Source organism: Osmia bicornis, chromosome 7, assembly GCF_907164935.1.
Source record: "Osmia bicornis bicornis chromosome 7, iOsmBic2.1, whole genome shotgun sequence".
NCBI classification, from domain to species: Eukaryota; Metazoa; Arthropoda; class Insecta; order Hymenoptera; family Megachilidae; genus Osmia; species Osmia bicornis.
The window spans coordinates 4,859,821-4,876,521 of record NC_060222.1 but is presented as its reverse complement, the minus strand read 5'-3'; the positions used below and the strand labels follow the sequence as shown (position 1 = coordinate 4,876,521).

Genomic DNA, 16,701 nt, shown 5'->3' with positions numbered 1-16,701 from the left:
TACTGCTTTTTCTACTCTTTTTTCCAGTTTAGTTTGAGAGAGGTGAGATTTTTACAACTTTGGGAAAAATGAAGGAGTAAAGTTTGAGGTACTAAGAGGAAAGGGTGGTGTTTATTAAACAGGTCAACGAATACTAGGTTGGTGCTGAAGTTTAGTAGTTTCTGAGAGTGTAATGAATTTTTTTATGTAGCTTAATGGGTGGAAGTGAAGCCTCGTCATTTCTTCATTAATTAGGAATTTGTTTGTTAAGTCCAACATAATGTCTCTATGAAATTCTAAGGTTTTTATTAAAAAATCTTTTGTGCGACTCAATAGTATGTAAGTAGCCAATGACATTTATAACGAGAAACTTGTATTCTCTTCATGCACTTTGGTAAATAAATTAATTTAAATACATAATACCACAGAGTCATTATTTAATTTATCCAATTTCCTTTCAGAATTATTTATTTAATTTAGACAATTTCCGTTATGAGTGATTTATTTAATACACGTGATGCACGTTTGATAAATTTGACCTACGAGGTGTGACCTTCCGCAGTCTTATAGCGACCACCGAGGGGTACGGATCAATGTGAGCCGAAACTTTTTAGTAACTTTTTATAATAAACAGATTTTGCGATAACTGATTCAAATATATCATTTTCATTGTTTGTGAGTGAATAATTTCTTAATTATCTACAAGTTTGTTTTATAATAAATAATTGTAGTGCGCATGCGCTACAGATCCGGTCGTACCTATCACTATCCCGAACAAGTGAGATTCACGATTTGTTCGTTTTTAGGTCTTATATTTCGCTATTTGCTTCGGGGTCCCTGACACCCCGGTGGCATAATATCGGTATGCAGCGTTACCGGTACCTGGGGGTCTCGGATACCCCAAATGCCATAGTGTCGGTAAGCAGTGTCACTGGTGCTTCGGGGTCCCTGACACCCCGGATGCGAAAATGTCGGAATGCAAACAGTGTCACTGGTGCTTTGGGGTTCCTGACACCCCAAGATGATATGTCGGTATGCAGAGATAGTCACTGGTGCTTTGGGGTTCCTGGCACCCCGGATGCTATATTATTCGTATGTAAAGATAGTCGCCGGCGTTTAGGGATCCTTAATACCCCAATATGATATCAGGTCGGTACGCAAAGAACGTCATTGGCGCAGCGGGGTCCCTAACACCCCTTGAAAATATCAGGCCCGTATGAAGAGGGCACAATCAGTATAATTTTTTTCCGGAGTTTATTTAATTTACTTCATTTATTTTTTTTTTGCTTATTAAATAAGCTCATCGAAGGGGAATAACATTTATGATTATATCCCTCTTCTGGGTCTTAGACGAGGACCCCATTTATTTTACATTTTCCAGTTATTTATATAATTTTATCCCTCATTATAGGCCAAGGCCATCTCAGTATCTCTTACATCCCTGCATTCCTTCCATCCGAGCATTCCTTACATTCCTGCATCCCTTAAGTACACTTTTTTTTTTTTTTTTTTTTTTAACGTGGTGGAAATCTTCAGAAAGACACCTTCAGCCCCCCTGGGGAGGGGCCGGAGGTAGTGTGGGATTTTTACCCACTAAAACCACCACGGTGGTCAGCACTAGGGCGGTAGGGAGGGTCCTTTGACCCTCCGCTATGTGCTAAACACCGCCGACATCGGGGACCACACCCGAAGCCGGCAGTCCTCGGGCCGCGTGCAGTGGAGACCGGGGCCCCAGCCCCGGACCCCTACGGTATTCCTTTACATCCCTCGTTCCGTTACATCCCTGCATTCTTTTCATTCCTACATTCCTTATATCTCTTCATCCCTTACATCCCTACATTCTTTACATCGTTACATCCCTACATTCCTTACTTCAGCCCTTAAATCCCGACATTCTTTCCATCCCTACATTCCTTACATCGCTTCATCCCTTACATCCCTACATTCTTTTCATCCCTACATCCTTTTCATCCCTACATTCCTTACATCTCTGCATCCCTTATAATAAATATATTATAAAGACTGCTTCCAGTAAAGGTAAGTAAAGGTAAGTTAGTTCCTTTTTTCGAGAATTTCGCGAAAATTTCGAAGAAACAGCGCCCCCCAGCGGCAAAAATGTGAACTAAAATTTCGATGTCGAATCAGCGCCCTCTGGTGGCGGAAAAGGGAACTAAATCTTGCTCGATTTCTGGCCCTCTGGCGGCAAAAATGTGAACTAAAATTTCGATGTCTAATCAGCGCCATCTGGTGGCGGAAAAAGGAACTAAATCTTGCTCGATTTCTGGCCCTCTGGCGGCAAAAATGGGAACTAAAATTTCGATGTCTAATCAGCGCCATCTGGTGGCGGAAAAGGGAACTAAATCTTGCTCGATTTCTGGCCCTCTGGCGGCAAAAATGGGAACTAAAATTTCGATGTCTAATCAGCGCCATCTGGTGGCGGAAAAAGGAACTAAATCTTGCTCAATTTCTGGTCCTCTGGCGGCAAAAATGGGAACTAAAATTTCGGCGTCGAATCAGCGCCCTCTGGTGGCAGAAAAGGGAACTAAATTTATTTAAAATCGCAGGTCTCATAGCCGCAAAAATTTGAGGAATGTAGGAATGCAGCGATGTAAGGGAAGGAGAGATGTAAGGGATGCAGAGATATAAGGGATGCAGAGATGTAAGGGATGCAGAGATGTAAGGGATGCAGAGATGTAAGGGATGCAGAGATGTAAGGGATGCAGAGATGTAAGGGATACAGATATGTAAAGAATGTAGGGATATAAGGGATAAAGCGATGTAAGTAATGTCGGGATGAAAAGAATGCAGAGATATAAGGGATGCAGAGATGTTAGGAATACTGAGATGTAAGGGTTGCTGGGATGTAAGGAATGCAGTGATATAAGGGTGCAGAGATATAGTGGAATCAGAGATATAAAGCAACGTACAGTAACGTAGCAGATGCACTAAAAGTATTAAACTTTACACGCTCATAACTTTTTAACCATTGGATTCCTAAAGTTAAGACTTACATTTTTGGATTCTGCACATTAAAATCTATTGGGTCCGGTAAAGTACAGTTTACCCGAGTATTACATATATGGGTAAAACAGGCACAATTGTCATATCGGCTGTGCTCTGTATTTGCAGACCTAAACTAACACGGGGGTGCCTAGGATCCCCTAAATTATGACCCCTCGAAAACAAACGCATGTCCAATCTTGTACATCTGTAGTCACTGAATGAATACATGACGTAACAGTTTGGCGCAGTTTGCCTAGTGGCCATTTTGTTTTCAATCGCTCGGCTAACTAAGGTATTTTTACATAAAGATATTTCGTGTAATTATAGGATATTTAAATGATTAATAGAATCGACGAATTATTTTGAAAACTCTTTAAGAAACTTCAATTATATTTTCGTAAAACGTGATTCAGATATTAATTGAAGATCTTATTTAGTTTTTGGGTAAGGGTTCTCTCTCTCTATCTCCCTTTTTCTAATACTTGTCTCAATGTGAATTAAATGTTCATTTATTGAAAAATGGTCAGAGATTATAACGTATAATATTTTAAAAATGATTTAAAAGTAACGTAGATATTATGTGCTTCGTTCATCATTTTTTGTACGACGTAATATTGCATCGAAACAAAAATCATATAATTTACGTACTTAATAATATAAATCTTAATTTAACGTAACTATTACGTTTTTAAAGAACTTTCTTATTAACGCAATAATTTAGACTAATACCTTTAACGTATCAAATATCATAAGCATATTGTTATATAAAATGATATATACATATATATATTGTTTGTGAAATATGTAGTTCATTTGAGTGTTGCAAAAATATAGCTTGCAATATTGTCATTGGTGATCTCTAAAGAAAAATGTTACAAAATTGTATAATTGCAAATATTTATGCTAAGGACATTATAATGTCCATCTACTTGTTCAAATACTTTTGTAATAATAAATTAGGTGTATAATCTATGTTGGATTCCTATCATGTTAATCTCAACTACTTAAATTCATAAAAGTAAGAAATCCTAGCTTCAATTAAACTTTTTTTTTCTTTAATACTAACTGAAATATCTGGATCTCTCGCTATAAATCCGTTTGTCTCTTGCAAATGCGTACATATAAAACCAATCAGATAAAGGCGTGGTAAGAAGAGATGGGCAGTGTACTCATAGAAGGCAGTTTCTATCCTTATAGGTGTCCGTCTGTCCATTCAGCCTGGAGAGAGAGGCATTCAAGCTCCACAATGGATTCAAAACGGCATGACCGCAGCTCCAAGTCCAATACAGACTCGCCACCTGCACCACCTTCACCTCCTATGTATAGTGCATCGTACACAACGTATGACGGGTACAAAAACAGATTGTCGTCACGTCGATCACCTTCACCTTCGGAGTATAGAAGCAGTAGAACTTCCCGAAATGATTCGCCACAGGATAGACGTAGAAGAAGACGTAGTACATCAAAATCTTCTCCGAGTCGATCACATAAACGATCCCGATCACCCGACAGAGACAAAGATCGAGATAGGGATAGAGATCGTTCACGAAAATATTCCAGAAGAGACAGATCGAGATCTAGATCGCGAGGAAGATCACGTTCCAGAGATAGAAGGCGTAGTCGTAGTCGTAATAGAAGTAGAGATAGACATAGAGGCAGAGAAAGCCGTCGATACCATAGAGCACCATCGTACGAATCAGATACTGCTGAAGATAATAACGATACTGGCGTATCGCAACCAGTTGTTCCTCTACAATCTAATGCTTTTAAAAACGATGGTAGCTTTATGGAAATGTTCAAAAAGATGCAGGAACAAATGCAGCCTGCGCAAAAACCGACGACTTCTGTTTTGGAAGAGAAAACTGTTGTTCCTCCACCATTGATGGTGGGTAAGAGGCGAGGAGGGAGAATTTTGAAAACTGGAATGGTTGCTAAACCAAAGACTGAACAAACGGTTGAACAGCCCAAGGATGCTTGGTCGCTTTATATGGCTGAAGTAAAAAAATACAGAGAAGTTTGTTGTCAAGAAGAAGACAACACAAGACCGTTGGTCAAATAGCTAATTTTAATTTAATCACTTCTCATTTATCTATGATAAATGTCATTTCAAAAGATACTGTCTTCTTTTTTTAATTACTTTGTGGATGCATTTAAGCATGGAAGAATAGTCAACTCAATTTAAAGAATTCCAACTCCACTAAAATTATTTTGAGTTTCGATAAGCTTCAAAGTAAAGCATTTTGTTACATAAGTAAATATTATATGCAGAAATGTACATGAACGTGATAATCATAATCTTCTTTTTTTTCTTTCAATTACTATATAAAATGTACAGTATATGTTGAACAGATATCATGAATTCATAGTATCAAGTTATAAAAGAAACTTTAACTTAAAGAACATTATTAATATAATATGAGATTGAAAAAGGACTGTAACGGAGAAATACCTATTATTTATAATAGTGTGTTAAATGGTGCAAGAGATGAACGGACTAAAGCGAGAGACAAACGAGAGTTTGCTTTTTGGGAGAAAGGGAGAGTAACATATGTAGCGCTTTCAATTAAATATAATTATTAAGTAACTTGTAATTTGTTAAGCAGCAACAGTATGGTTAAATATATGAACCTTGGAACTAAGCCTGAAATAGATGCAGGTATAGATGTGAAACCACAGACAGCACCATACGACCCGAGATTCCCAAATCAAAACCAGACAAAGTAAACAAAATTACTTATATCTTATAATTATGTAACTTCATTGTTTTTACATGAAATTGCTCATTTGTGTTTCTTTGAATATAGGTATTGTTATGTTAGTTACGTGGATTTTCATCGTTGCAAAAAACGTCACGGTGAAGAGTACGATGCGTGTAAATACTTCAAGAAAGTGTATCAAGCAATGTGTCCGAATGCTTGGGTAGAAAGATGGGATGAACAAGTTGAAAATGGAACGTTTGCAGGACATATATAATAGGCTACATTTCATTTACCTCTTTAGTAACGATTATATTAAACAGGATTTTACAATTCTAACTTCCTGTTTGTAAAATAATAAATTACAGATATAATTCCTATTTATTCTTGTCAGTCGTTATTTTTATTTTAATGTAATCGTGTAATGTAAATAAATGCATAACATTTCAACAACAAAATGTATGGATATTTAGTTAACCTTAAATTTAATATAACCTCATTTTTCATGTTCATTACGAATATTAAAGAAACAACAAATTAATGGAAAATCGTGTGAACTACTGAATTGTATTTTCGTATATACATTTTATGTGTTTGTTTAAGAAATATAGCCAATGGTTTATACTTATACAGTTCATATCATCTATAGTACGGTTGTTACTTATTTCTACGAGTTATTGGAACTGGCAAGGGGAGTGATCTAAGTTAACCCTTGCTTAGGGGTGTCTGGGACCCCTTAGGTCATAACCCCGCGAAAAAAAGGCATATCCAGCCATTTGCCTTTGTAGTCACTGTATATATAAACTCTATAGCGTTAACACCATCTTGATCTTGCTTGGCTGTTTATACACCGGCTTGAAGTCAACGTCGTAGAATCAGAATCTGTTTTAAGAAAGTACGGAAGTACTAATAATTATTCTACATAAGCGAGATTATCTTAAAGTTAATAGATTTTCATTTTTAAACGTTAGTATATAAGATTGGAATGAAAAAGTTTATAAACTTTAATATTTAAACATTAATTATTAATTACAGAATGGATAATTATCAACGAACATATACTGTCTCAAACAATAAATATATGAAACGTGGTAATCAAGAAAGATATCACAGAAATAATTACAGAAATGAAGAGAATCAGTATAATAATTCCAGATATAGCAATTCTGACTGTGAATCTGAGAAGTTTATTATACACATTAACAGTGATAAAGTAGGAAAACTGATTGGTAGAAGTGGAGCTAACATTAAAGATCTTCAAAGCAAAACAAATACAAAAATTCATGTAATTATTAACATATTATCGTTTATTTTTCTATAACTCTGTAGAATGTTTATTTAACAATTCAATTAAAAATGATTTTATTTAGATTGATAGATCAACTGGTAATGATACTACTGCTGTAACTATAATTGGTTCCAAAGAAGCACAACAGCATGCTCAGAATGAAATAGAAGATTTATTGAAAGATTCTTCATATGTATCGACAGAAGCAAAGAATGAGCAAACAGAACAATATGAGCAAGAGGATAAACCACAAATTGATTTTACAACATTTGATTGGACCAAAGCTGGTGAAGAATGTGTAAGTATCCCTAAGGTCTTGATACAAATCAAACATAACATTTCTTATATAAAGTATTTCATTAGGATGCATATAGAAAAGAAAAATGGTCAAAGTTTGCACCTGTTATCAAGAATTTTTATAAAGAGCATCCAGAGGTTGCTAATATGACAAAAGAACAGGTAGCTCATATTAGGCAAACAAACAACAATATAGAAGTAAGATATATGTTTGAAAATGAAGAAAAAAGTTCAGAGAGTTCAAAAGAATTCCCCATACCCAATCCTATTGAAACATTTGAACAAGCTTTTGAGGTAAGTATTAAATATGCTTGGATTATAATGAAGATACCATAGAATGTATTGTTTCAACTGGAAGATTATTCATTAGGATTATCCTGAGATACTGGAGGAAATAAGAAAGCAAGGATTTGCTAAACCAAGTCCAATACAGTGTCAAGCTTGGCCTGTTCTCCTTAGCGGTAAAGACCTTATTGGAATTGCGCAAACAGGCACAGGTATACCATTCAAATGTTTAATATTCCTACAATGTTATTTAATAAAAGAAAAGATACACTATATTTATGATATATTTAGGTAAAACACTGGCATTTTTGTTGCCTGCTTTAATTCATATCGAAGGACAAGAAACACCAAGGTCAGAGAGAACTGGGCCTAATATTCTTGTTATGGCACCCACCAGAGAATTAGCATTACAGATTGAAAAAGAAGTGAATAAATATTCTTATCACGGTATAAAAGCGTAAGTAACATTATATGTTCACTAACTTAAAATGTATCTGTATTCAAAAATAAAATATAACAGGGTATGCATCTATGGAGGTGGCAGCCGTAAAGAACAAGTCAATATAGTAACTAAAGGTGTAGAAATAGTCATTGCGACTCCTGGTAGACTAAATGATCTTGTAGAAGCAAATATTTTAAATATTTCTTCGGTCACGTACCTTGTATTAGACGAAGCTGATCGCATGCTTGACATGGGATTTGAACCACAAATTAGGAAGACTTTGTTAGATATAAGACCAGATCGGCAAACAGTTATGACGAGGTATGAAAACTATTTGAAAAAGTATTTCTCATTGAAGAAACAAAATAATATACATTCAACATTTTAGTGCTACGTGGCCTCAAGGTGTTAGACGTTTAGCTCAGTCGTATATGCAAAATCCGATTCAAGTATTTGTCGGGTCTCTCGATTTAGCTACTGTACATACAGTAATGCAGAAAATTTATATAGTCGATGAAGAAGAAAAATCAGATAGGGTTAGAATTAAAAAATATCTTCAGTACATGTTATATAAAAAGTTCATGCGAAGTTAAGTATTCTTTTGATCAATAGATGTATCAATTTTTCCGTGAGATGGCCATCACCGATAAGGTAATAGTATTTTTTGGGAAAAAATGCCGAGTAGATGACATTGCGAGTGATTTAGCTCTTCAAGGTGTTAACTGTCAAAGTATACACGGAGGAAGGGAGCAGTGTGATAGAGAACAAGCATTAGAAGATTTAAAAACTGGCGAAGTACAAATACTTCTTGCAACGGATGTTGCCAGTCGTGGCATCGATATTGAAGATGTTACGTACGTATAGTATTATATGATTCAAATACTGAAGTATCTTCACATTTAACATAAAAATTTTCCTGTTAGGCATGTATTAAATTATGATTTTCCGCGAGATATTGAAGAATACGTTCACCGAGTTGGTCGAACGGGTCGCGCTGGACGCACTGGAGAAAGTATTACATTTATGACAAGGAAAGATTGGGCTCTTGCGAAGGAATTAATTACTCTTCTAGAAGAAGCTAATCAAGTAAGTTTATATATTTATGTAACTGTATAAAAATATACGCGTATAAATTTATTTTCCACAGGAAATTCCTGAGGAACTGTTTAAGATGGCTGAAAGATTTGAAGCCCGAAGAGATAAACGAGATTTTCCACAGAGAAGGGGTGGCAACAGAAGATACTGATTCTTACGTCTATGTTCGTGAGCTCATGTTCCTAATATTCCTAATATGGTAAAATTTCCATAGTTATTAGTAACTAGCTTGGTACCTTCTTTTTTTACATATATATATATATTTTTTTTTTTTAATTTTGTTTCATACCACGTTGTATTCTTTTTTTTTAAGGTAATGAATTTCATAAAAAGCATAATGGTAGTTGTTTCTAATTGAAATAAAAAATTAAAATTTGATACAACATTAACAACAGTATTATTAAACAGGTTCATTGTAGTCTCAAATTTTTATAATTTTTTGTCATTGATCACGTAACATTTTACTATTCAAACTTAATGTGTATAAGAAGTTTTGATAGGTATTATGTAAAATAATAATAAATGTCGTGTGATTTGAAAAATAATACAATTTATAACTTATAAATTTTTGTCTCTAAGTCTTTTTTCCATGAACAGATTTGATTCTATGAAGAGTCTATATTTGAAATTACTGTTTTGCTTACATTTCTTTGTCGAGTACGTGAACGAACAATTTATTTTGACCTTTAACAAGTGTTTTTGTTCATTGACTTTGTTTTTTACCGTGTTCGTATCTGTTTACACACTTCTTAAAAAAAGCACTAGATATCCAAACAACATTTTTCTGAGGATGATTTTTCGAAACATTTATAGTCATATAACATCATAGAAAAATTATTAAAGCGATAGAACATTTTATGAAACATATAATTATTCATAAAATATATAAATTATACAAATGTTTTTCTGTCAGACAAATACATAAATAATACAAAAAATGCATAGAACGCATAAGGAAACTTACATACCTATCCATTTAAGCATCGTTGAATCATGAATAAAATATTCAAGGTAGACTGACTCCAAAATTAGTGTTCTATTAACCAGTCCTTTCAGATTTATGAATTTTATAAGTTTATGACCTGTAAATCATTTCTTAAAAACGGGTTACTCGAAGGATCTATCATACCTGTGAGGAACTGTTAGCTTTTATTAAGGTAGTGCATATCATTCGCATTATTCTGCAATATTCAGCCTCAGTAAATATGTAGTCTTCGAGAAAGATGAACTTAAAAAGTACAAGAGAAAATCAATCAACGTAAAGAAAAATTAATTTCAACTATCACAGTCTTATCTTTTTTATTCGTAGTTGTACTGTTCTTTGTGTGTATAGTAATAAGAACGCCGTTTTCTCTGGGAAAGCGTACTATGTTCGATACTATACGTATGTACAATACAATTCAAATTGTACAACTATTCAAACGAATAGTGGAGGTGGAAATTGTTTAAATAACGAAGTATACGATTTAGAACGTATTAAAATACAAGAATCTATAACTTCTTAAATAAAAAATTATATAAATCAAGTTGCAACTGTGCTGGTAGCAATGGTACAAATATTAATTTAAAAAGTAATAAAAATATAAAAGTTTTTTTAGACTATCAAATCTACAGAATGTTAAAAAGTATTATTACTATAAATATAATAAAATTTTGTTTATCAAAAATTACCTGTAGGATCGATATTAGATTTTAACTGTAAACTTTGAAATTTCGTGTTTTGGTATATTTTTCGGCGAATATTTTTCCACCTGAAGTCGGAATTGAAAATGCGATGTCATCTAAAGACATTACATACCCGAAATAGAAATTGTTTCTAAAATAGTTTTAAAAAATTCATTAATTAATTACATATTGATAAATGATGTACAGCGACGTGTAAAAATTTACCTTAATATATCAACCAGTTTAGTAGCTATGCCTTGTCTACGATGATTCATATCAGTCCATACAACATCTATACCGCATTTAGCAGGACTGCTTTCTACTGTACAACAGTTTAATTCTAATAATTCAGGTATCATACAATACGCTGTCGTTATATGTTGTGCAACCAGTACCCCTATGATTACTTTATCCTTTATATATAGGTACACCTAAAAATAACTCAGGTTAAAATTAAATTATACTTATTATATAATAAAATATGGATAGTTACTCTTTTTTGCTCGTAATCTGATAATTTTGTGTCAGTTAATCCCAAATCCCTGTCTACATATTCTAAAACTTCTGTTACTTTCTTCCAACATTGTTTTGAGTCACCTGGCTCTATTAGAATTATTCGACTTTGTGTAAAAGGATCTTCCATAATTACCCGTTCTGTTTTCCAACCCTGCAGTTGAAATTTATGATCATCAAATTTTGAATAAACCTACATATGTACAGTCTAGATAAATACATACAGGAAATTTTAGAACTTTTTTATTATTGTGATAATTTAAATGAGCATTTTCATCTTCAGGATCTCCTATTTGATACACAACACCACATTCCATACATTGTGTTGCTCCGAAATTCTTTTGACCTGCATCTAGCAGATACTGATTTTCACCACCATTTGCTTTTACGGATAATTGCCAATTCTTAATTTGTTTTGTATTATGCATTGATTTGTTATCAATTTCACTGAAATAGCAAAATCAAAGTTACTAATAATACTTGTAGTAAATGTGAGAACTTAAGGGTGGTCTGAATGTTAAATAAAGTAAAGAACTTACTTGAATACTTTAGCAACATATCCTTTATTAAACAGTGGATAATACTTGGGTTCTTTTTCATTAGTCTTCTTATCAGTATTATCTGTAAAACTATTTTCAGAAACGTTTAGTGTGCTAATGCCTTTGATATCAGTAATATTTTTATCAGGATTTTGTTCATCATTATCCATAGATATACTTTCTGAAGTTTCTGGTGTGCCAATGTCTTTGATATTCATAGTTGATGTATTAGTAATAATTTCATCAGCTTTCTTGTTATTATTATCTGTATTAATATTTTCGTAAGTATTTAGTGTGCTGTTGTCTTTGATATTCATAGTTGATGTCATATTAGTGAGTTCACTCGCCGGTGACATAATAACATCGTTTAATATTGCAACTGGTTTCAGTGGTGAAATATTTTCATACTGTTTACTAATTAAAGTATCCATAGTGTCATAATCATCATCAGCCCAATCATTTTCTAATATTTTTAATATATTATCAATGTTACTTTGTTCTACTGTTTTTTCTATTTCTGGTTCATCTACCATTAAATCAGTAACGTCAAAAGAAATGTCTGCAGTTTTTGTTCGTTTGTGAGCTTGTTTTCTACCTCTATAATTCTTTTTATTCAATTTTACTTCACCATTTGATGCGATTTTTAATTTGATATTGTTGCTTATTTTAACTACAGCTGGAGATTGTTTAGTTTTAAAAAAGCGTTTATTACAATCAACTTCTGGTGATAGTGTTCTTTCTATTGGTACTACACTTGATGTATTTGTTTCCTGTCTTTCTTTCAAAGAATCTTCCTGCACCTTCATACTATTCTGCATATCATTTATGACCACTGTGTTATTATTAGTCTTTTTACCATTTGAATTTGTTTTTGGTTTCGGTTTTGGTTTTCTGATACCATGTGAAACTCCAGCATTAATCCCTCCTATAGTATGTCTCCTTAGAGATCTTTTATAATATTTTGAATGTTCTGATAAACTTTTGTTCTGCAATTTTGTTTCCATTAATTTGTGCATTACTTTATAATTCTTTTTCTCATTGGAATTTTGGTAAAAATGTTTAGTACTTATAGTTAAATTCTTTAGTTTAGCTTTGTGATCTTGTTCTTGAAATAAGGCTGTTCTAGCTTTAGAAACTGAATGATTATTATCAGTTTTTAATAATTTTACAGCAGATTTGTCTAGTTCATCAGGTGCATCTCTCTTTAATGTATTTTCTTTCTTGTCGGGTGAAAAACTTTCAACCAAATCAAGTACACTGAACGACATGTGTTTACTTAATCTTGGCAATAAATTTATTTTATGCGTTGACCTCAATGGTGTCATTAATGTAATTTCTTTATTTCTACTTGGAGTTTCCGTAATATCATTTTGTAGTTCTTTACCAAACTGTCTTTTAGGTGTTTTTGGTGATACTTCACATTTGTCCCAAATAAGCATTTCTGTATTTTCCGTGGAACATAATGAATCATTTTGTATATTATCCAGATCCATCTTGGTTAACATTTATATGCAAATTCTGAAAATAAGAAAATAAATTAATTAAAACCAATGGTCACATCCCTAAGTCAAAATGATAAAATCATAAGCTATAAAAAGATACTCCTTTTAATAAACTGTTATTGATAGATTTCAATGAATTATGCTGATAAAAAGGAATAAATAAATAAATCACTAAACTAACCTACATAGATACAACAAATAATTTGAAAGATATTATAAACATAACAATATTTTTGCTTTCCTTTAATTGTTATATTTTGAAATATTTTAAAATGTATCTTATTACACTTGTGTTATGTCAGAATTGTATATGACTGTATAAGAATTAGAAATAATATTCAATGAACTTAAAAGGAATAACCAAATCATATGACAATCGTGAAATAATTGGAAATCGCTACAAACTTTCCATCTCTTTACCACGTTTTCGCGCTCTTTTGTGTATATCTGAAACTATACAAGATGGTAGGAAACCATGCTTAAAAAATGTCCTCATTCCTGCACTATACATTTACATATACTGCAGTTCAGGAGAGACCATATATGATCACAAAGAAGCAAGCTGTAGAGGGGAATCACAGATATGAAAATTCTTTATTAAAATGTTATAAATGTTATAATATGTCTATATTGACTAAGGGAGAATCATTAAACATTATTAAAATGTAAAAATATGGAAATGGGCAAAGGTAAATACTATTTTATTTTATAAGTAGTAAATGATATAAATTCTATTACAAAAGTTCATTTAATTCGAATAAGTCATAGCTAATTCATGAAGGACAATATCTCCAGATATTTTAAGGGTATCAACAATAGAAGGTTGCAGTCTATGTTTAAATTCTCCAATCATTTTATCACCCAGCCATATTGTGTATACTTCGTGTTCACATCGAATTCTACGAAACAAATTTTTCAAAGTTTAATTTAGAAATTATGAATAATAACACTCTAAAAATATAGGACCTACGTCAGAAGAAAATCACGACCAGGCATCCAAGATAAATGTCCGTGATGTCTTTCTTCGTGTTCCCAAGATCCATTCATCCAACAATTCATCACAACATAGGGTGCGCTGCTACCATACGAAAAGCGGGGATTTAAATGTAAAGCAATTATAGGATGTGGATAAATTGCCTTTCCTTTTTGTAGGTTCACATAAAACCTATTGTAAAATAATAAAGTATTATTCTTCCCTTCATCTGAAACCTTTCAAGTAAAGAAATATTCCAACTCACGAATGTGGAAGAAGTTTTAATCTTCCAGCAATGAAAAGTCTAGTCCCTGGTTTGAATTCGCTTTCGATGCCTACAGTAATCGGAACGCTCTACACAGGAACATTGGGTGATATTTTAATGTCTACAGAAATAAAAAAACCAAGAAGATCAATAATTACAAGAACTTACGAGACACTCGACGATCGGTTGCTCGACTTTTAAGCTTAAAATATTGCTCGGTCTACATAACTTTGGATCTGGATAAACAAATAATTCCAGTTGACGAAATCTGGTATCTTCTAATGATCCATTAATCTCGAGGCTCGTTATATCTTCAAGAGGCATTCTATAGGAGAAAGCGCAAAAGTGCTCTCCATTGACCGCAATCTAATGAAATTCATGTGTCTTTAAATATACATTTTGGATTTAAATTGCATTGAATAATTTTTATCCCTTGCCTGAAACGCATTAGCAGTACAGAAGATCAAAATATGAACGTAGGAATTGCGTCGGAAAGCAGTGTGACCAGAAGGAGAGCAAGTTTCTTCTTCTTCCCAACATCCTTTAAATTTCGTATTTCGAACGACGTAACCCCTGTCCAATCGCGCGTTGAAATGCAATGCAATATTGCCTGTCTTGCATAACAAATTCACTGAAAATCTGGGAGGATTATGTTTTATTACATTATGTATAAATTATATCATAAGTCGTAACATTATTTTCAAGATCAGCCAAAATCTTGATCATAAGGTATCTCTTCTTACGATAAGAAATCACCTCAACGCATCAGCAGGAATGTATCCAGTGACCACGATAGCTGATGTTGGTTTCAAAGGTTGTAATGGAACTGGTGCCGAAACATTCTGAAAAAAATACGTATTATAACTTAAATAAATGTATTATATTCGAAAAAATAAGTAATCGTGTTATCTCTTCAAAATGTAGAAATAGGAAAAAATAAATTTATCTCAATGCTTTAAAAATGAAAATTTTCGTTTTTTAGGACATCAAATATATAAATAGATACAGATTTTACGATTAGATAGGTTGTTAAATACGAATTTTATATTGGTTTTTAGGATAGGCATTTCATATAATGGATGTCCTAATAAATTGTGATCCTACAAGTATACTTTTTTAATAGAAATATATAAATCAAAAACCTGCGGAAAAAAATAGCATGAGAAGGAGAGGTCATGGTACAAATGTTCGGATGCCGTACGTAGTAGAAACTAGTCAAAGTCCGGATACGAATTTTCAACATTAGTCTCCATGAAAATCATTTTCCTACTTATGCAGGTATTCATTTTCATTTTCTTAACACGAAAGAATTATTCACAATTTGATAGGATCCTAAAGAAAATTGAAAAGTAAGATTAAGTATAAAATACTTACATTAGTATTAGTGATTTATATCTTATAATAAAATAATGATCAGCAATTTAAAAAAAATGTCTAACCTCCAGATTAACCTATTAATAAATATTTGAAATAATAAAAGTTTGTTCAAAGCTTTAATTGTTGCAATTTTATCATGAGATTTATTTATATTACCGATTATGCAATTATTGGGTGGGGTCAAGGAAATAGGTTAGACGTAAAATCTACAGTTTTCAATCGGTAAATTTGTTTCTACGTTGTTTATGATCCTAATACTTATATTACCGATTGATACTCACCAACGGCAATGTGTCCTCATCGACAAAAGAGAATTCTCGAACAGCATTTTCTTTTGTTTGCACGAAAATTTTATTTTCGTTTACAGACATACTATTGGATATTCTCAGATAATAATTTATTGGAACAATGCCTTATTTTAAGCCGCTTCTTCGTGCACGCGATAATTTATTGTATTTATTTCTTATTGGAAATGTAATCCGATTCAATTTGAGGCGCGCATAAAATAATTCGGGCTGCACTTCGTCTTAGGGGACCAAAAATTTTTGAATAAAAGGTGTCAAATCTTATAGTTTTTGATCTGAAACATTCGAAAATGCAAAGTTAAACGCCTCGGAAACTAATGGTTTAAAAGATACAATTGTTTAAAAATATTTAGTGATGTTTGATAGATTAGTATGACGTCATATTGCTTCTACCCATCTTCTGATTGGTTCGCACATATTTTCGAAATCTGTTCATATCGATTTCGGTTATACCATAATTCGGTTAAGTTTTAAAAA

General features: G+C 32.8%; 4 protein-coding genes across 16 annotated transcripts; 2 read left to right on the top strand and 2 right to left on the bottom strand.

Annotated features, from left to right (window-relative positions):
• The first annotated feature begins 3,194 nt into the window (after positions 1–3,194).
• Positions 3,195–6,058, top strand: LOC114876983 (cytochrome c oxidase subunit 6b-2-like). 5 transcript variants are annotated; one of them, XM_029189006.1, is made up of 3 exons: positions 3,195–3,274; positions 5,586–5,702; positions 5,787–6,058. In XM_029189006.1, exons 2-3 carry the CDS (start codon positions 5,593–5,595, stop codon positions 5,953–5,955), a joined length of 279 nt encoding a protein of 92 aa, XP_029044839.1. In that variant the 5' UTR covers positions 3,195–3,274; positions 5,586–5,592; the 3' UTR covers positions 5,956–6,058. The 5 variants fall into 5 exon arrangements, with proteins under 5 accessions (XP_029044839.1, XP_029044840.1, XP_029044837.1 ...); XM_029189007.1 differs by having other exon boundaries at positions 3,196–3,274; positions 5,583–5,702; XM_029189008.1 differs by lacking the exon at positions 3,195–3,274 and adding an exon at positions 3,301–3,426.
• Positions 6,059–6,130: 72 nt separating this feature from the next.
• Positions 6,131–13,883, bottom strand: LOC114876980 (N-acetyltransferase ESCO1). Of its 4 annotated transcripts, XR_003789481.2 has the most exons (8): positions 13,486–13,883; positions 11,803–13,320; positions 11,488–11,710; positions 11,244–11,417; positions 10,976–11,181; positions 10,757–10,901; positions 10,054–10,313; positions 6,131–6,560 (listed from the first exon to the last, which is right to left on the bottom strand). XR_003789481.2 is itself a non-coding variant. In XM_029188996.2 (7 exons), exons 2-6 carry the CDS (start codon positions 13,305–13,307, stop codon positions 10,778–10,780), a joined length of 2,232 nt encoding a protein of 743 aa, XP_029044829.2. In that variant the 5' UTR covers positions 13,308–13,320; positions 13,486–13,883; the 3' UTR covers positions 9,333–10,313; positions 10,757–10,777. The 4 variants fall into 4 exon arrangements, 3 of the variants coding, with proteins under 3 accessions (XP_029044829.2, XP_029044831.2, XP_029044832.2); XM_029188996.2 differs by lacking the exon at positions 6,131–6,560 and having other exon boundaries at positions 9,333–10,313; XM_029188998.2 differs by lacking the exon at positions 6,131–6,560 and having other exon boundaries at positions 9,333–10,313; positions 13,710–13,883.
• Positions 6,487–9,468, top strand: LOC114876981 (probable ATP-dependent RNA helicase DDX43). Of its 4 annotated transcripts, XM_029189000.2 has the most exons (12): positions 6,529–6,644; positions 6,714–6,963; positions 7,049–7,264; positions 7,330–7,557; positions 7,634–7,760; positions 7,840–8,005; positions 8,069–8,311; positions 8,379–8,526; positions 8,603–8,844; positions 8,914–9,076; positions 9,138–9,284; positions 9,399–9,468. In XM_029189000.2, exons 2-11 carry the CDS (start codon positions 6,715–6,717, stop codon positions 9,234–9,236), a joined length of 1,881 nt encoding a protein of 626 aa, XP_029044833.1. In that variant the 5' UTR covers positions 6,529–6,644; position 6,714; the 3' UTR covers positions 9,237–9,284; positions 9,399–9,468. The 4 variants fall into 4 exon arrangements, with proteins under 4 accessions (XP_029044835.1, XP_029044834.1, XP_029044833.1 ...); XM_029189002.2 differs by having other exon boundaries at positions 6,487–6,573; positions 9,138–9,468; XM_029189001.2 differs by having other exon boundaries at positions 6,526–6,620; positions 9,138–9,468.
• A 105-nt stretch (positions 13,884–13,988) lies between the features above and the next one.
• LOC114876982 (galectin-9-like) lies at positions 13,989–16,665 on the bottom strand. Of its 3 annotated transcripts, none has more exons than XM_046286593.1 (8): positions 16,201–16,291; positions 15,744–15,874; positions 15,299–15,384; positions 14,980–15,181; positions 14,711–14,908; positions 14,543–14,631; positions 14,275–14,469; positions 13,989–14,203 (listed from the first exon to the last, which is right to left on the bottom strand). In XM_046286593.1, exons 2-8 carry the CDS (start codon positions 15,783–15,785, stop codon positions 14,053–14,055), a joined length of 963 nt encoding a protein of 320 aa, XP_046142549.1. In that variant the 5' UTR covers positions 15,786–15,874; positions 16,201–16,291; the 3' UTR covers positions 13,989–14,052. The 3 variants fall into 3 exon arrangements, with proteins under 3 accessions (XP_046142549.1, XP_046142548.1, XP_029044836.2); XM_046286592.1 differs by lacking the exon at positions 16,201–16,291 and adding an exon at positions 15,982–16,180; XM_029189003.2 differs by lacking the exon at positions 15,744–15,874 and having other exon boundaries at positions 16,201–16,665.
• Positions 16,666–16,701: the final 36 nt, after the last annotated feature.